Source organism: Aethina tumida, chromosome 4 (genome assembly GCF_024364675.1).
Source record: "Aethina tumida isolate Nest 87 chromosome 4, icAetTumi1.1, whole genome shotgun sequence".
NCBI classification, from domain to species: domain Eukaryota; kingdom Metazoa; phylum Arthropoda; class Insecta; order Coleoptera; family Nitidulidae; genus Aethina; species Aethina tumida.
In genome coordinates, this window is record NC_065438.1 from 6858404 (window position 1) to 6880207 (window position 21804).

General features: G+C 26.2%; 1 protein-coding gene across 1 annotated transcript in view; it reads left to right on the forward strand.

The window, feature by feature from the left end:
• The window catches only part of LOC109605790 (ATP-binding cassette sub-family C member 4-like), a 42408-nt gene that overhangs the window by 14328 nt on the left and 6276 nt on the right, over window positions 1-21804 (forward strand). The window contains exons 2-4 of the mRNA XM_049965899.1: window positions 8559-8857; window positions 20854-20964; window positions 21428-21767. Of these exons, the coding sequence (XP_049821856.1) occupies window positions 8784-8857; window positions 20854-20964; window positions 21428-21767 (525 nt within the window). The 5' untranslated portion in view covers window positions 8559-8783. The remainder of the gene's footprint in view (window positions 1-8558; window positions 8858-20853; window positions 20965-21427; window positions 21768-21804) is intronic.

Below are 21804 nucleotides of genomic sequence, written 5' to 3' on the forward strand. Positions count from 1 at the left end.
TGGTTTACTAAAACCTAATTTAGAAAGTTATTTTAATAAATTTTAATACTAAATCTTTGATTCTATGAAATAATTCAATGCCATGTTTTTCTGGAGGTTATTTTTATAATTAAATTGATGTTTCAGATAAGAGACATTAATTGTTAACTATTAGTTTTAATTAGAAAATTCTATAATATAAACAAAAACTAAACCTGTCAACTTTCTATATTAATAAAAATTTGTTGAACAAATTTCTAAATTAAATTGGTTACTTAATTAAACATAGATTTAAATTTCTGATATACTAAAACCTGGTTGAAAAAAGTGATGATATTAATTTGATTTTTTGATAAAAATATTTCTGATGAGTTTATTAAATAACTCTTAATTGAAGATTCTAAAATAAATAAACATAAACGAAAATTGTAATTTTCCATGTTCATAAAATAACGTTTGATAAACAAATTTGTAAATTCAGTTGGTTAATTAAATATTAAACGTATAATTAATTAATTTTTAAAAAGGCATAAATGCTTAAAAAGTGACTGAATTAATTTAACAGTATTTTAATTCAATTGAACAAAAGAAATTTATACATAGGCAAAAAATATAGAAATTTGAAAATTGACTAAATTAATTTAACAATTCAGGGTCCTTTATATAAATTATCTAATTTAAATAAATAAATAATTAACTACTTTAATTATAGATTCTAAAAAATAAAATATACAGGATAAACAAACAAATCTGGTTAAATAAATTTTCAAATACAAATAAATGGAATTAATTTAAACATAAAGAGAGACATAATTAATTTGTATTAATTGCAAGATTCTAAAATATAAACGTAAATTAAAACTGTAAATTTTCTATATTCATAAAATAATGTTTGTTAAGTAATTTTATAAATTCAATTGGAGAAAATAAATTTAAACAGAGGCTCAAAATTATAGAAACTTGAAAATTGACTAAATTGATTGTACAAAATTAATTCTGAATCACTGATATAAAATATCTGATTCTATTAAATAAAAAAATAACTCAAATGTGCGGGATAAATAAAGATTAAATAATTGTTAATCTTTCTATGCTCAGAAAACAAATATAGTTAAATAAATTTTCAAATATAAACAATTGGAATTAATTTAAACATAAACAGAGTCATTATTTATTAACTGATTGAATTAATTGCAAGAGTCTAAACTATAAACAAAATTTAAAATAGTAAATTGTCTATATTCATAAAATAATGTTTGTTAAGTAATTTTATAAATTTAATTGGACAAAATAAACTTAAACAGAGGCTCAAAAAATTATAGAAACTTGAAAATTGACTAAATTAATTGTACAAAATTAATTCTGAATTTTTGATATAAAATATCTGATTCCATTAAATAAAAAAATAATTCAAATGTGTAGGATAAATAAAGATTAAATAATTGTTAATCTTTCTGTGCTCGAAAAACAAATATAGTTAAATAAATTTTCAAATATAAACAATTGGAATTAATTTAAACATAAACAGAGTCATTATTTATTAACTGATTGAATTAATTGCAAGATTCTAAACTATAAACAAAAATTAAAACAGTAAATTGTCTGTATTCATAAAATAATGTTTGTTAAGTAATTTTATAAATTCAATTGGACAAAATAAATTTAAACAGAGGCTCAAAAAAATTATAGAAACTTGAAAATTGACTAAATTAATTGTACAAAATTAATTCTGAATCCTTGATATAAAATATCTGATTCCATTAAATAAAAAAATAATTCAAATGTGTAGGATAAATAAAGATTAAATAATTGTTAATCTTTCTGTGCTCGAAAAACAAATATGGTTAAATAAATTTTCAAATATAAACAATTGGAATTAATTTAAACATAAACAGAGACATTATTTATTAACTGATTGAATTAATTGCAAGATTCTAAACTATAAATAAAAATTAAAACAGTAAATTGTCTGTATTCATAAAATAATGTTTGTTAAGTAATTTTATAAATTCAATTGGACAAAATAAATTTAAACAGAGGCTTAAAAAAATTATAGAAACTTGAAAATTGACTAAATTAATTGTACAAAATTAATTCTGAATCCTTGATATAAAATATCTGATTCCATTAAATAAAAAAATAATTCAAATGTGTAGGAAAAATAAAGATTAAATAATTGTTAATCTTTCTGTGCTCAAAAAACAAATATAGTTAAATAAATTTTCAAATATAAACAATTGGAATTAATTTAAACATAAATAGAGACATTATTTATTAACTGATTGAATTAATTGCAAGATTCTAAACTATAAACAAAAATTAAAACAGTAAATTGTCTGTATTCATAAAATAATGTTTGTTAAGTAATTTTTTAAATTTAATTGGACAAAATAAACTTAAACAGAGGCTCAAAAAAATTATAGAAACTTGAAAATTGTCTAAATTAATTGTATAAAATTAATTTTGAATCCTTGATATAAAATATCTGATTCCATTAAATAAAAAAATATTTCAAATGTGTAGGATAAATAAAGATTAAATAATTGTTAATCTTTCTGTGCTCGAAAAACAAATATAGTTAAATAAATTTTCAAATATAAACAATTGGAATTAATTTAAACATAAATAGAGACATTATTTATTAACTGATTGAATTAAATGCAAGATTCTAAACTATAAACAAAAATTAAAACAGTAAATTGTCTGTATTCATAAAATAATGTTTGTTAAGTAATTTTATAAATTTAATTGGACAAAATAAACTTAAACAGAGGCACAAAAAATTATAGAAACTTGAAAATTGACTAAATTAATTGTACAAAATTAATTCTGAATTCTTGATATAAAATATCTGATTCCATTAAATAAAAAAATAATTCAAATGTGTAGAATAAATAAAGATTAAATAATTGTTAATCTTTCTGTGCTCGAAAAACAAATATAGTTAAATAAATTTTCAAATATAAACAATTGGAATTAATTTAAACATAAACAGAGTCATTATTTATTAACTGATTGAATTAATTGCAAGATTCTAAACTATGAACAAAAATTAAAACAGTAAATTGTTTGTATTCATAAAATAATGTTTGTTAAGTAATTTTATAAATTCAATTGGACAAAATAAATTTAAACAGAGGCTTAAAAAAATTATAGAAACTTGAAAATTGACTAAATTAATTGTACAAAATTAATTCTGAATCCTTGATATAAAATATCTGATTCCATTAAATAAAAAAATAATTCAAATGTGTAGGATAAATAAAGATTAAATAATTGTTAATCTTTCTGTGCTCGAAAAACAAATATAGTTAAATAAATTTTCAAATATAAACAATTGGAATTAATTTAAACATAAACAGAGACATTATTTATTAACTGATTGAATTAATTGCAAGATTCTAAACTATAAACAAAAATTAAAACAGTAAATTGTCTGTATTCATAAAATAATGTTTGTTAAGTAATTTTTTAAATTTAATTGGACAAAATAAACTTAAACAGAGGCTCAAAAAAATTATAGAAACTTGAAAATTGACTAAATTAATTGTACAAAATTAATTTTGAATACTTGATATAAAATATCTGATTCCATTAAATAAAAAAATAATTCAAATATGTAGGATAAATAAAGATTAAATAATTGTTAATCTTTCTGTGCTGAAAAAACAAATATAGTTAAATAAATTTTCAAATATAAACAATTGGAATTAATTTAAACATAAACAGAGACATTATTTATTAACTGATTGAATTAATTGCAAGATTCTAAACTATAAACAAAAATTAAAACTTAAAAAATAATTCAAATGTGCAGAATAAATAAAGATTAAATAATTGTTAATCTTTTTGTGCTTAAAAAACAAATACAGTCAAATAAATTTTCAAATATAAACAATTGGAATTAATTTAAACATAAACAGAGATTGATTGAATTAATTGCAAGATTCTAAATTATAAACAAAAATTAAAACAGTAAATTGTCTATAATCATAAAATAATGTTTGTTAAGTAATTTTATAAATTCAATTGGAATTGATTCTAAAATACAAAAATAAAATGTGTAGAATAAATAAATATTAATAATTGTTAAACTTTCTGTACACGAAAAACAAATCTGGTCAAATAAATTTTCAAATACAATTAATTACAAGATTCTAAAACATAAACAAAAATTAAAACTGTAAATATTGTATATTCATAATCATAAAATAAAGTTTAATAAATAATTTTGTAAATTGAATATAACAAAGGAAATTTAAAGAGAAACACAAAGAAATTATATAAATATATCTGATTTTATTAAATAATAAATTTATTAACTAACTGATTTTAAGATTCTAAAAGATGTGCGTGATAAATAAATCTTTAAATGCAAATAGTTAGAATTAATTTAAACACACGTCTGATTTATTTAAACCTTATTTGGTAAATGTAATTAATGATGTCTGGAGAAATTAGTTTTTGAAAGTTCAATGTTTCACATCAAAGTTTATACGTGTAATTTATATATTTATTACCCTTTTGTCATCTTTATTAGTTTACATGTTTATTTGAATGACAAAGCCATATTTTCATACTTAATTAAAACCTACAACCATCAAACCTAACACAATAATAAAACTCATCTTGCTGCTGTTAATGTGTTTTCCAATCGTTTCGTGTCAGCAAATCCATAAATCGCACCGTTTGTGTGGTCCGTACGCAAAATACATAAACCACTAAATCCATCGTTTGTATCTACTGCACAAGAATAAATTTACAACCCAAAATAATATATTCCCCAGCAGCAGAAAAACGATCTGCGAGTGTTCCGTATCAAATATGAAACCGTCCGTCATCACAAAATGTATGTCATCAGTTTGTTTACCGACCAGTTTCCCACAACTCGAACAATATTGCACACGATTTAATTAACGAAGATGAACGCTTATATTACAAGCAATTAGTCCAATTGTGGACCGGGTGGGGAAAACCACCGGCGAAGACTCCGGGAATTGATCGTGTGTCGGTGGTGATGGTTGAAAAATGTTATTATGAGTTATTATTGATGTCGGGCAATGAAAGGAAAGTGGGCAGACTAAAATAAGATGCGTTAATAACACAATAAATTAGACTGACTGACGCAAACTACTTTATAACGTAATTTTTTTTTTTTTTGAGTACCACGGTACTACAGAACCAACTGAGTTTTAGTTACGTAATAAATTGGAATTTTAATGACAGGCTACTCGACTTTGCAAGGACGTGATTCGGCGAATTATTCGAATATTCTCGCAAAGTTATCTAAGATAACTACGATACATGCATACTGATCACACTAGGAAGCACCTTCATTAATAATAAACGGTTTGTTTTGGTTTTTGTATGTAATTTTATTGTTTTTATGCGGCAAAAGTAATTTACGTTTAGAATTTTAATATACCATGACTTTCTATAAAATAATTTTATTCAACAAAATAAACAAAACTATAAACAGAAACACTAGATTTATGGATACTAGTTTTGACTCCCTCTTTTAATTAATTAAATCATTTGTTATGTGATAGAGGTAGTATGGTACTTCCCATTTAACAATGTTCACATGAACTTAATTCATTTCAGTGAAACATATTCACAAGTTTTCCTTTCTGATATAACATATCTGGTTCATCAGCTTCAATGCATTGTCTTGATTGGCCTATTTCCAAATATTTTGCATCAAAATTGATTGATTAATTCCAATATTGGTAAAGATTCCAAAAACATTCATTCAATGATTGTTTTGCCACGTTTAAACTAACGAAAAAATCAAATCATCACTTACAGAATCTTCTATTCCTTTAAGCAGACTTTTGAAGCCACAAAGTAAATTTCTTTGAATTATAACACTTGAATATATCATTTTTAACCCAGAAATGTAGGAAAAATATAAATAATATAATTAGACAATGCATAAGAACAGCTTTTAAATATTATTAACACCTTGATATAATTTTCTTAAAATATAATTTACAAATTCACTCAAATTTATATTTTTCTCAAATCTTACTACTAAATTTACTTCTTAATTAGAATTTTATTTAGTTTTATTTAAAAATGAAAAAAATAATTTAATTAAACTTTTTTTTAATTTTTATAATTTCATTTTTTATATAAATTCTACTCCAAACGTTGTAGAAAAATGGGAGACTTAATAGACTAGTTAATTTGATAATTTGATTATTGTTATAGTCAAAAAACGTTTAAAATTTATTAAAATGAAACTATAAACGTCAATAAATCTCTTTTAAATTGGAACATTAAGATTAAATAAACACTTTTTATCTCCTTGTTCAGATTTTCAAAGCTGTTAATTAAAACTTTATCTCTACATTCATTTTATTCTACTGTACATATTTTATTTTTAGATTAACCATTCATTTATTTTTGTCTTAGCAACAATTAAATTGCCCTATTTTTAATATTTAAAATGTTTCAAAAATCTTAATAGCAGATAAAAAATATTCTTACAATCTTTCATTTATTTTAATTAATTATGTTTGAAATTTCAATGAATTTTTAAAGAATTATCAGTATTCAACAGTTTCAAGATTATAAAAAAGACTAAAAATAACATTTTATGTTAAATTTTAAATGTGATTTGATAGAAAATATCCTAATAAGTTTGTTAATTAATTTTTAACTAAATTTTAAATATAATTTTTCTAAAAATATTTAAAATGTTGAAAAAATCTTAAAATTAAAACAAGCTAGTAAGGCACAAACATTTTCTTACACTTACAGATATTTTTTCATTTATTTTTTATTAATATATAAAGTATAAAATGATTTTTTAAAGAATTATTGGGATTCAACAATTTCAAGATTATAAAAAAGACTAAAAATCACATTTTATATTAAATTTTAAAAGTGATTTGATAGAAAATATCCTAATAAGTTTGTTAATTAATTTTTAACTAAATTTTAAATATAATTTTTCTAAAAAATATTTAAAATGTTGAAAAAATCTTAAAATTAAAACAATCTAGTAAGGCACAAACATTTTCTTACACTTACGAATATTTTTTCATTTTTTGAAGAATTATCAGGATTCAACAGTTTCAAGATTATAAAATAGACTAAAAATCACATTTTATATTAAATTTTAAAAGTGATTTGATAGAAAATATCCTAATAAACTTGATAATTAATTTTTAACTAAATTTTAAATATAATTTTTCTAAAAAATATTTAAAATGTTGAAAAAATCTTAAAATTAAAACAAGCTAGTAAGGCACAAATATTTTCTTACACTTACAGATATTTTTTCATTTATTTTTTATTAATATATAGAACTTAAAATGATTTTTTAAAGAATTATCAGGATTCAACAGTTTCAAGATTATAAAAAAGACTAAAAATCACATTTTATATTAAATTTTAAAAGTGATTTGATATAAAATTTCCTAATAAGCTTAATAATTAATTTTTTACTAAATTTTAAATACAATTTTTCTAAAAAACATTTAAAATGTTCAAAAAATCGTAAAATTAAAAGAAGCTAGTAAGACACAAAAATTTTCTTACACTTACAGATATTTTTTCATTTATTTTTTATTAATATATAGAATATAAAATGATTTTTTTAAGAATTATCATGATTCGACTGTTTTAAGATTATAAAAAAGACACATTTTATATTAAATTTTAAAAGTGATTTGATAGAAAATATCCTAATAAGTTTGTTAATTAATTTTTAACTAAATTTTAAATATAATTTTTCTAAAAAATATTTAAAATGTTGAAAAAATCTTAAAATTAAAAGAAGCTAATAAGACACAAAAATTTTCTTACACTTACAGATATTTTTTCATTTATATTTAATTGATATTTGGAATATAAAATGATTTATTAAAGGATTGTGATAAATTAACAGAAAACTATATTTTAAATTGAATTGTTGGAAAATTTGAATAAGTAAATTTAATGTTTTAAATACTGTTACAATATTTGATATATGCTAAAGTAATTTTGAACTTGATCAGTTGTCCAGTTAAGATTTAATAAACATTCTTTATCTACTTGTTACATTTCATACAGTGTAATTATTATTTCAAATTAATATTCCTTAATTTCAATTGACATTAATTAGTTCTAAACGCTGAATCATTATCACATGTGTCCACGTTTTAATAAATGCGCTCGATCATTCAACAATATGTATGATAAAATTAGAATATGTAGATTAGCGGACTTACTCTCAAGGTTTATTGATAATATAACGTAATATATTGCGTGATATTAAATATTTAGATGGATATGGTTTTATTATTACAGTTTAACAGAATATATAATTAAGACATGTGCTTCTGAATCTAACAATAATCTTGTTTTTTAACTTGATTTATAAATTTTCTGAACAATAAGTAATGTTAATAACATTTACCTATGTTTGTGCAACTTAAACATTACAATGAGATTAATGTACGATATTTAAGCTTTAGCGTTTCGAAAAACATCAACACTCAGTCACAGTACACCAATAAACATCTTGCAAAGTACTGTTTTCAAGATATTACCATCCTGTCAACCATTTTTATTTTTAACTTTTATTGCAGGTTCCAAAACCACATCAATACCGAAGACTGAGAAAACAGGGTAGTACCGGAGGCCGTAAAACAAATCCATTTCCACGACAATAAAACATTAAATAACGCCCGAGGTTGAAGCACCTCAGCGAGGAGAAAAAGAAAACTGAAGCATTCCAGAAGTGCTCGTAAAAGTGTAAATACGTCGAGTGCGAGAATTAAGTGCGGGTGGTTGACTGATGTGGTTGACCGAAAATGGATATCACCAAGGAGACTCACAATCCGAATCCGAGAGAAGGAGCCAATCCCCTCTCGGTATTATTTTTTACGTGAGTATTTTTGCGGACCACAAAACAAACAACAGATAATCTGAACTAATTATATGCACTTCCTGTGTCCCAGTGTCGGCTTTTGCTGAGGGTGTTTAAAAATGATTTGCTGATTTTTACGTTCGCATGAACATAAAAAAAAAAAATGTGGGCAATTTGCCAACGGTTCTCAAAACATTCGTCCGAAATTTCCGGGAACGATTTGGAAGATTCGTTTTCAATAAGTGTGAGTCACGGTGACATACTACCAACAACTATGATGAGTTATGAATTTTCCCTGCATAAATAAATTGTTTTATTGATGTCCATTCCTCTTACCTCATTTCGCCTTCCACAAATTTGCTTTTGGACCAAGTCCAAAGTGTTTAAGTATAGCAGTTATGGCAATTTTGACCGTGAGTGTTGCTTTGATATGAACGAAAGATGCGGGGAATATAAATAAATAGTTCTCTGTAACGTTTGTAAAATAACTTAAAAGTAAACACGCTGATGTGCGATTTATTGCAAGTGATGATGGGAATAGGACATACGACTGCTTATTTTACTTTCAAAGAATTTACGATAAGAAACGCATTAAAAAGTACAGAATTCAGCTGAGTTGAGTTAGTTTAATCCCAGTTAATCTTACTATTTGAATAAGGGCCAAGTTTAATTGCTTTTTGTTGAAAATACAGGGTAAATAAACTTATCTATAAGCTTTACTTATTTGCTTCAACTGGCTCATTTATTCATTTTTTTTTTTTTTTTTGTAGGATTTCTAACAGTTTAGGCACCCACGAGATAACATATTTTATTTAAAATAATTAGTATTATTATTCATTTTGTACCCTACAAAATAATAAATGTGAAATGTAGCTGATCATAGAAATAGCACACTTTTGATAATTGTTAAATAATTTATACATAATTTTAAACAAAATTGTTAATATTTGTTCGTTATAACCACCTATAAAGAGTGAGGCAAAGATTCGATAAAATTCGTCAATGGTCGTTTGAAATTAAATTTCACGACCTTCAATTAATAACCACAATTCATATAAATTTGATGCTTTTTGGAGTTTTAATTAAGATTACATGATATTCCACAAGTTTTCAATTGTGTTTAGATCCGGACTTTACGCTGGCCAATCGAGAATCTCAACATTTTTATCTTTAAACCAACTTTGTACAACTTTGGATGCATGTTTCGTGTCATTATCATGTATGAAAATCTATGTAATTGGTAAATTATCGTTGTCAAATGGTTCCATTACATCTCTCATCATGTCTCTATATACCCAATGGCTAATAATTTTCTGAAATGGTTCTATACCATGCCAAGGAAAGGGACCCCAAACCAAAACTATTCCTCCACCTTCTTTCAAAGTTTTTGTAGTGTATCTGGGTCCAAACTTTTATTAGGAGGACGATGAATTAATTTTTTTCCATGTGATCTTGTTCTATTGAACATGAATTCATCACTTCAAAGTACCCTTCGCCAAAATTCTGAAGGATAATTAATACATTTTTGGGCAAACTTTTGGTCTTCTTCGAATATTCTTTTTTGATACCAATAGTTTCTTTACTGAGATATATCATTGCAAGTTTTGTTTATTCAGTGGACGTCTTATTGTTCTATTTATCACAATGATATTGTATGACCCAATTAATTCATTTTTTATTTACCTAAAAGACAAGAAAAGATGTCGTCTATTGATTTTTCCAATTTGTCTGTGAATAAAAGAAGTTGCTCTCTTGTTAGGACATTTTCTTATTTAGTTATTTATTTTGTACCTAATTCAGATTAATTTCTATTTAAATTAAATCTTAAACAAAATAAATAGGAGGTGTGCTTGAACACAGAAATAACACACTTTTGAAAAATATGTATTTGTTAAATAATTTATACGTAAATTTAAACAAAATTGTTAATATTATTTTTGGGTAACCTTTGTTCGTTATAACCACCTGTAAACGGTGAGGCAAATATTCAATGAAATTCGCCAATGGTCGTTTGAAATTAAATTTCACAACTCTTCAATTAATAACCACAATTCATATAAATTTGATGCTTTTTGGAGTTTTAATTAAGATTACATTCTATTCCACAAGTTTTCAATTGTGTCAATCGAGAATCTCAACATTTTTATCTTTAAACCAACTTTGAACAACTTTGGATACATGTTTCGTGTCATTATCATGTATGAAAATCTATGTAATTGGTAAATTATCGTTGTCAAATGGTTCCATTACATCTCTCATCATGTCTCTATATACCCAATGGCTAATAATTTTCTGAAATGGTTCTATACCATGCCAAGGAAAGGGACCCCAAACCAAAACTATTCCTCCACCTTCTTTCAAAGTTTTTGTAGTGTATCTGGGTCCAAACTTTTATTAGAAGGACGATGACTCTATTTTTTACCATCTGATCTTGTTCTATTGAACATGAATTCATCACTTCAAAGTACCCTTCGCCAAAATTCTGAAGGATAATTAATACATTTTTGGGCAAACTTTTAGTCTTCTTCGAATATTCTTTTTTGATACCAATAGTTTCTTTACTGAGATATATCATTGCAAGTTTTGTTTATTCAATGGACGTCTTATTGTTCTATTTATCACAATGATATTGTATGACCCAATTAATTCATTTTTTATTTACCTAAAAGACATGAAAGGATGTCGTCTATTGATTTTTCCAATTTGTCTGTGAATAAAAGAAGTTGCTCTCTTGTTAGGACATTTTCTTATTCAATTATTTATTTTGTACCTAATTCAGAATAATTTCTATTTAAATTAAATCTTAAACAAAATAAATAGGAGGTGTAGTTGATTACAGAAATAACACACTTTTGAAAAATATATATTTGTTAAATAATTTATACATAACTTTAAACAAAATTGTTAATATTTTGTTGGGTACTCCTTGTTCGTTATAACCACCTGTAAACGGTGAGGCAAAGATTCAATGAAATTCGCCAATGGTCGTTTGAAATTAAATTTCACAACTCTTCAATTAATAACCACAATTCATATAAATTTGATGCTTTTTTGAGTTTTAATTAAGATTACATGATATTCCACAAGTTTTCAATTGTGTTTAGATCTGGACTTTACGCTGGCCAATCGAGAATCTCAACATTTTTATCTTTAAACCAACTTTGTACAGCTTTGGATGCATGTTTCGTGTCATTATCATGTATGAAAATCTATGTAATTGGTAAATTATCGTTGTCAAATGGTTCCATTACATCTCTCATCATGTCTCTATATACCCAATGGCTAATAATTTTCTGAAATGGTTCTATACCATGCCAAGGAAAGGGACCCCAAACCAAAACTATTCCTCCACCTTCTTTCAAAGTTTTTGTAGTGTATCTGGGTCCAAACTTTTATTAGGAGGACGATGAATTAATTTTTTTCCATGTGATCTTGTTCTATTGAACATGAATTCATCACTTCAAAGTACCCTTCGCCAAAATTCTGAAGGATAATTAATACATTTTTGGGCAAACTTTTAGTCTTCTTCGAATATTCTTTTTTGATACCAATAGTTTCTTTACTGAGATATATCATTGCAAGTTTTGTTTATTCAGTGGACGTCTTATTGTTCTATTTATCACAATGATATTGTATGACCCAATTAATTCATTTTTTATTTACCTAAAAGACATGAAAGGATGTCGTCTATTGATTTTTCCAATTTGTCTATGAATAAAAGAAGTTGCTTTCTTGTTAGGACATTTTCTTATTTAATTATTTATTTTGTACCTAATTCAGAATAATTTCTATTTAAATTAAATCTTAAACAAAATAAATAGGAGGTGTAGTTGATTACAGAAATAACACACTTTTGAAAAATATATATTTGTTAAATAATTTATACATAACTTTAAACAAAATTGTTAATATTTTGTTGGGTACTCCTTGTTCGTTATAACCACCTGTAAACGGTGAGGCAAAGATTCAATGAAATTCGCCAATGGTCGTTTGAAATTAAATTTCACAACTCTTCAATTAATAACCACAATTCATATAAATTTGATGCTTTTTTGAGTTTTAATTAAGATTACATGATATTCCACAAGTTTTCAATTGTGTTTAGATCTGGACTTTACGCTGGCCAATCGAGAATCTCAACATTTTTATCTTTAAACCAACTTTGTACAGCTTTGGATGCATGTTTCGTGTCATTATCATGTATGAAAATCTATGTAATTGGTAAATTATCGTTGTCAAATGGTTCCATTACATCTCTCATCATGTCTCTATATACCCAATGGCTAATAATTTTCTGAAATGGTTCTATACCATGCCAAGGAAAGGGACCCCAAACCAAAACTATTCCTCCACCTTCTTTCAAAGTTTTTGTAGTGTATCTGGGTCCAAACTTTTATTAGGAGGACGATGAATTAATTTTTTTCCATGTGATCTTGTTCTATTGAACATGAATTCATCACTTCAAAGTACCCTTCGCCAAAATTCTGAAGGATAATTAATACATTTTTGGGCAAACTTTTAGTCTTCTTCGAATATTCTTTTTTGATACCAATAGTTTCTTTACTGAGATATATCATTGCAAGTTTTGTTTATTCAGTGGACGTCTTATTGTTCTATTTATCACAATGATATTGTATGACCCAATTAATTCATTTTTTATTTACCTAAAAGACATGAAAGGATGTCGTCTATTGATTTTTCCAATTTGTCTATGAATAAAAGAAGTTGCTTTCTTGTTAGGACATTTTCTTATTTAATTATTTATTTTGTACCTAATTCAGAATAATTTCTATTTAAATTAAATCTTAAACAAAATAAATAGGAGGTGTAGTTGATTACAGAAATAACACACTTTTGAAAAATATATATTTGTTAAATAATTTATACATAACTTTAAACAAAATTGTTAATATTTTGTTGGGTACTCCTTGTTCGTTATAACCACCTGTAAACGGTGAGGCAAAGATTCAATGAAATTCGCCAATGGTCGTTTGAAATTAAATTTCACAACTCTTCAATTAATAACCACAATTCATATAAATTTGATGCTTTTTTGAGTTTTAATTAAGATTACATGATATTCCACAAGTTTTCAATTGTGTTTAGATCTGGACTTTACGCTGGCCAATCGAGAATCTCAACATTTTTATCTTTAAACCAACTTTGTACAGCTTTGGATGCATGTTTCGTGTCATTATCATGTATGAAAATCTATGTAATTGGTAAATTATCGTTGTCAAATGGTTCCATTACATCTCTCATCATGTCTCTATATACCCAATGGCTAATAATTTTCTGAAATGGTTCTATACCATGCCAAGGAAAGGGACCCCAAACCAAAACTATTCCTCCACCTTCTTTCAAAGTTTTTGTAGTGTATCTGGGTCCAAACTTTTATTAGGAGGACGATGAATTAATTTTTTTCCATGTGATCTTGTTCTATTGAACATGAATTCATCACTTCAAAGTACCCTTCGCCAAAATTCTGAAGGATAATTAATACATTTTTGGGCAAACTTTTAGTCTTCTTCGAATATTCTTTTTTGATACCAATAGTTTCTTTACTGAGATATATCATTGCAAGTTTTGTTTATTCAGTGGACGTCTTATTGTTCTATTTATCACAATGATATTGTATGACCCAATTAATTCATTTTTTATTTACCTAAAAGACATGAAAGGATGTCGTCTATTGATTTTTCCAATTTGTCTATGAATAAAAGAAGTTGCTTTCTTGTTAGGACATTTTCTTATTTAATTATTTATTTTGTACCTAATTCAGAATAATTTCTATTTAAATTAAATCTTAAACAAAATAAATAGGAGGTGTAGTTGATTACAGAAATAACACACTTTTGAAAAATATATATTTGTTAAATAATTTATACATAACTTTAAACAAAATTGTTAATATTTTGTTGGGTACTCCTTGTTCGTTATAACCACCTGTAAACGGTGAGGCAAAGATTCAATGAAATTCGCCAATGGTCGTTTGAAATTAAATTTCACAACTCTTCAATTAATAACCACAATTCATATAAATTTGATGCTTTTTTGAGTTTTAATTAAGATTACATGATATTCCACAAGTTTTCAATTGTGTTTAGATCTGGACTTTACGCTGGCCAATCGAGAATCTCAACATTTTTATCTTTAAACCAACTTTGTACAGCTTTGGATGCATGTTTCGTGTCATTATCATGTATGAAAATCTATGTAATTGGTAAATTATCGTTGTCAAATGGTTCCATTACATCTCTCATCATGTCTCTATATACCCAATGGCTAATAATTTTCTGAAATGGTTCTATACCATGCCAAGGAAAGGGACCCCAAACCAAAACTATTCCTCCACCTTCTTTCAAAGTTTTTGTAGTGTATCTGAGTCCAAACTTTTATTAGGAGGACGATGAATTAATTTTTTTCCATGTGATCTTGTTCTATTGAACATGAATTCATCACTTCAAAGTACCCTTCGCCAAAATTCTGAAGGATAATTAATACATTTTTGGGCAAACTTTTAGTCTTCTTCGAATATTCTTTTTTGATACCAATAGTTTCTTTACTGAGATATATCATTGCAAGTTTTGTTTATTCAGTGGACGTCTTATTGTTCTATTTATCACAATGATATTGTATGACCCAATTAATTCATTTTTTATTTACCTAAAAGACATGAAAGGATGTCGTCTATTGATTTTTCCAATTTGTCTATGAATAAAAGAAGTTGCTTTCTTGTTAGGACATTTTCTTATTTAATTATTTATTTTGTACCTAATTCAGAATAATTTCTATTTAAATTAAATCTTAAACAAAATAAATAGGACGTGTGCTTGATCACAGAAATAACACACTTTTAAAAAATATGTATTTGTTAAATAATTTATACGTAAATTTAAACAAAATTGTTAATATTATTTTTGGGTAACCTTTGTTCGTTATAACCACCTATAAACGGTGAGGCAAAGATTCAATGAAATTCGCCAATGGTCGTTTGAAATTAAATTTCACAACTCTTCAATTAATAACCACAATTCATATAAATTTGATGCTTTTTGGAGTTTTAATTAAGATTACATGATATTCCACAAGTTTTCAATTGTGTTTAGATCCGGACTTTACGCTGGCCAATCGAGAATCTCAACATTTTTATCTTTAAACCAACTTTGTACAACTTTGGATGCATGTTTCGTGTCATTATCATGTATGAAAATCTATGTAATTGGTAAATTATCGTTGTCAAATGGTTCCATTACATCTCTCATCATGTCTCTATATACCCAATGGCTAATAATTTTCTGAAATGGTTCTATACCATGCCAAGGAAAGGGACCCCAAACCAAAACTTTTCCTCCACCTTCTTTCAAAGTTTTTGTAGTGTATCTGGGTCCAAACTTTTATTAGGAGGACGATGACTATTTTTTACCATCTGATCTTGTTCTATTGAACATGGATTCATCACTTCAAAGTACCCTTTGCCAAAATTCTGGAGGATAATTAATACATTTTTGGGCAAACTTTGAGTCTTGTTCAAATATTCATTTTTGTTAAAAATGGGTTCTTTACTGAGATATATCATTGCAAATTTTGTTCATTCATTGTTTTACTTATCAAAATGATATCTTATGACCCAATTAACTCATTTTTATTTACCTAGAGGACAAAAAAGGATGTCGTTTACTGACCAATTTAACTGTCAATAAAATAAGTTTTTTGTTAGAATATTTTCTATGATGTTTTCATTTGAGTGTGTAGTTTCATATTTGTTAATAAGAATTGTAAACCATTTTGACATCAGCCATTATTAGACGTTGATGTTTCATGTTAATTATTATTTTCCTCTTCTCTGGAGAGCACTGTTTCTTTCTTCTTACTGAAAGTGAAATAATATAAATCGTACTAAGAATAAATTCTAAATATTAAGGGCATTGTTAAATACATACAGAAGACGTAAATACATTTAAATGTGGTATTTCTTTGGCCAACCAAATCAGACTAACATATGTGTTTAAAATAATATCTCCATATAAGATATAACAATATCCATATAAGATGTGTAACAAAAGAAGTATAGAAAATTGAATTATATATTTTATACTGACTGGGCAAAATTTTAATTAATTCCTTTTATGAAATACCTCACAAAATGTTTGATCTTAAATTTTGTGCTATTTCTTTGACCACTTCGGTATATTAATAAACAATTACGTATAGCCAAACCTAAATTTACAAATATATGCGGTTACAGATCTTAATATTCAACCGCAATGGTCAGGAAACAGCAACAAAAGTGTTTTTCCAATGGTCGTCGGCGTGCTTTATATTCAAATTACTTGCAAATTATTTATTAACATTTTGTTCACATTAACTTTGTTCTCGGACACCCAATTATAAAATTTCGACAACCAACAAGATCACTTTCGGATAACACGTCCAACCGAAGCAACAATCTCGATTAAATTGTCTTTATTGACAAATGTACCACCTAGGAATGTCACATGGCATTAATATTCAACCACCGTATTCAAAAAACGAGCCAAGCCCACGGACCAGGTAAACCATCCTCGGCTTATCAAACAGATTACCACTTATACAACTTCATTATTTTCAAACAGGCCAGGAAGCGTGTGGTACTCGGCAAAGACTTTTATCACGGGGATTAAAACCCTTCCGCCTTATAAATTGCGGTTACTCTATTTTTAGTTTAATCTCTACGAGTGTGTTTGCTGTAAACGGTTATTAACGTTTTTTTATTCCCTGTGTATTGAGGGGGTTGATCCTAAGCTGTTGTTTAGGGGATAAATTGTTACATTGACATAAATTTTAAAACAGTCCCATTGAAATCAACTACAATTGTCTGTTTCATGATGATGTATGGAACACTTTGTTATCAATACTTACATAATAAATTTTTGACTGAAGCTCCATTATAAAACTAATTAGGGCGTAATTTATTAATTATTCAAGATATTTATGGCGTCACTTAAGATTAGAAATCGAAATATGGTGTTCCATAAATCAGTCGTGGTACATCTTTTTTTTTTTTGAAGCCGCCCGGGTCTGTTTTCTTTCTTTCCAGCAAATGTGGCCGATTCACCCTTGTACCATGGTTATTATCATAACACCTCCTAAATTTCACCGAAACATCTGCGTACGTTTTCGAGTACCTACCAGGAAATTAGAATATCGTTTTACATGGCACTTTTGTTGTGTTTACCAACAGAAAAGGCAGATGATTTATTAATGATCAGCGGGTATTTTGGACCACCTAAATTTGCGTTTAATGTCCGAGAATATTTGTGTAAGAACGTGTTTGGGCTTCGTATAAAAGTCTTTTACAGGTAATAATCGTTACTAGTGTTGCATCACGTTTATATTTATTATCCTCGATTACACAATTCTTTATAAATACTTTTAGAACTGTTCCTGTCATTAATCTCCGGTGATTTTTATAGATTAAAGCTGGAGAGGTTCAACGAAATACCTTCATAATTCACTGAATGCATGTTTGTTTATGTAATTTAACACTTGTTTTGTACAACTACACGTTTGCTAAAAGAAACAACTAATTCTATAATTGTGCGGAATTATGTAGTAAAAATAAACAACATATAAAAACAAACATGTATGAGGTTATTTATTAAACCATACTTAAATGAACAAAATTATCTTTGTACTAATTCGATTTTAATGTCGTTGTAGGAACTTCTTCTAGGTATAACAATTATTTTTAAATAATTGAGCCACTTACCTCATAATTCGTATCTCCATTCTGTTCCATACATTTTCTTTTGTACCTGAAAACAAAATACATTGTTGAGAAAATTATTAAAAATTTATTACAATAATATAATTTAAATAATGAGATTGATCGATCAATTATATTTTTTGTTTGTATTTATTTACTTGTTTTGTTTTAAAATTTAATTTTTATGCACAATTTTAGTTTAATAATGAAGGTATTTTATATATGTTAACTCTGTGAATTTATGTACATCTGAGACTCAAAAGAATTTTAATTTTAATACTAAAATTAAGATGATTTTAATAATAAATTAACATAAATTTATGTATTTCATACACCAAATATTAAGATTATTCGAAAGAATTTACTTTTTAATCTTGTTGGAAGAAATTCTAATCGACACATATAATAATTTTGATCCAAAAATTATATTTTTTTCTACATTAATTTATTTATTTTATTTTAAAATTTAATTTTTATGTGCAATTTTAGTTTAATAACGGAAATTTTTTTATATAACTATCTGTAATTTTACACATTTTTGACGGACTCGGAACAATTTTAATTTTATCACTAAAATTAAGAGAATTCTAATAATAAATTAACACAAATTTATGTATTTCTTACACCAAACATTAAGATTATTCGAAAACTACATTTGTTTTAATATTTTCTTTATAAACTATGAAATAATTTACTTTTTAATCTTGTTGAAAGAAATTCTAATCGACACATAATAATTTTGATCCAAAAATTATATTTTTTTCTACATTAATTTATTTATTTTATTTTAAAATTTAATTTTTATGTGCAATTTTAGTTTAATAACGGATTTTTTTTATATAACTATCTGTGATTTTACACATTTTTGAGGGACTCAGAACAATTTTAATTTTATCACTAAAATTAAGAGAATTTGTTTTAATATTTTCTTTATAAACTATGAAATAATTTACTTTTTAATCTTGTTGGAAAAAATTCTAATCGACATATATAATAATTTTGATCCATTAATTATATTTCTTTCAACATTTATTTATTTATTTTAATATAAAATTTAATTTTTACGTGCAATTTCAGTTTAATAACAGATATTTTTTATATAACTGTCTGTGATTTTACTCATTTTTGAGGGACTCTGAACAATTTGAATTTTGTTACTAAAATAACTAAGAATTCTAATAATAAATTAACACAAATTTATGTATTTCTTACACCAAACATTAAGATTTTTCAAAAACCACATTTGTTTTAATATTTTCTTTATAAACTATGAAAGAATTTACTTTAATCTTGTTGGAAGAAATTCTAATAAACATATATAATAATATTGATCTATTAATTATACTTCTGTGTATTTTTATAAGATTGAGAGACTCAGAACAATTTTAATTTTATTTCTAACATTAAGAGAATTCTAATAATAAATTAACACAATTTTATGTATTTCTTACTAAAAACATTAAGATTATTCAAAAACAAAATTTCATGGTACTTTTATTTGATTGTAACTAAACATGTTTATTCTCGGATGTAAAAATTTAAGATGTCACAGTCATAACATAGAAAGCTTATTCGTACACACGTTTTCAATTTGCAATGCCGGTGAAAGGAATCGCATTTCTATTATGATTCCCAACGACTACCAATTTTTACCCGGGTACTTGTATCCAATTACGTGAAGCGTGCCCCACATTCCTGGCTTATTACCCCGAAAGTTGTAATATTCGTTGTATTCATCCAGTGTGGTCTGCGTTTAATGAATCGGGGATAATTAGGGTATGGCGAGACAGCTGCCCGACCTATTCAATTCTTGGTCCTCGTTTTTAGGAAATCCCCGGGTTAATCCTTTTGTCCTTTTATTATGGGCCGACTTACTTCCTGGCGGACTAAAACATATTTTATTCATGTGCCGCACGTCAATTGACTGTTGACTGAAGAGGAAACATTACATGGACAGGAGATGAGTCAATAATAGTACATTTTAAAGCATATTTGCAACATCCACGCATCTTGTTTTATTTACAGCTGTTTTATGAATATAAAACGTGTAATTTTATACCTTTTATCGGAATTAAGCCATTATGCCACTTAACAACATCATTATAGTTTTATTCTCTTGGAAATACCAATTTAATGGTTGCATTTTACGATATAATTGGAACAGACCACTCTTATAGGGGCTTGTGGTAATAAATTTACCATTTAAATACATTCTTAAAATTCCTAGTCTGTAATAGTTTTATAACTTATAATTTTATTGTTTCAGATACACAATTGGTATGTTCAGGAAAGGATATGGAAAAACATTAGAAGTTGATGATCTGTACAACCCCATAAACGCAGACAGAAGTAAAATATTGGGTGACAGATTAGAAAGGTAAATAAGTGATTAAATTAACTGAGTATCATTTACATTAAGTTTAAAATTCGCAAAAAACTAGGCAGACCATCTGGTCTGTCAACTAAGATAGCTTTGCAGTATCATGTTTTACGTTTATGAAAGACGCAAATTATACTTAGATGTTAGTCATGAAATAAAAATTTCAGAGATAAATATATCAATTACCGTCATGCACTTCGCATTTAAATTTTTAAAGCTCTGGGTTAAATAAAACCGAGGTAAATCGGATGTTATCTGCAAAATAAGCTTGCCAATCTATCAAGGGGGCTCTTAATACACTAAAATTGCTAAATTTGCTATTGTGAATACCTTGTGAACCGTAACGAGTAGAAATCAATATCTGAACTGCATATGTTAACAGATAAGGTGCTGCACATCTGTGTTACTGAGTTTCCCAACACTTTGATAAACAATTATAAAAGTTGATATTTTGTTCCAGAAAGTGGAATAAAAATGTGGAGAAATCCAAGAAGATGGGCACCAGACCCAGCCTCCTGAAAGCTCTGGTAGCCACGTTTTGGCCCGAGTATTTATACCTAGGCATAAACATATCCATAATGGATCTCATCTTCCGTTTGTCGCAACCCATCATGCTGGGTAAACTGCTCGACTACTTCAGACCAAACAGCGACGTATCCAAAGAAGAAGCCCTCTGGTATGCCGGAGCTGTGGTCGGACTCAACGCCTGCAGTGCCTTATTCATTAACCAATACATCATGAACGCCTTCCATTATGGTATGAAAGTGAGAGCTGCTTGTTGTGCTCTGGTGTACAGAAAAGTGAGTTGAAGTGTCAATTCATAAAGCAAATTACTTA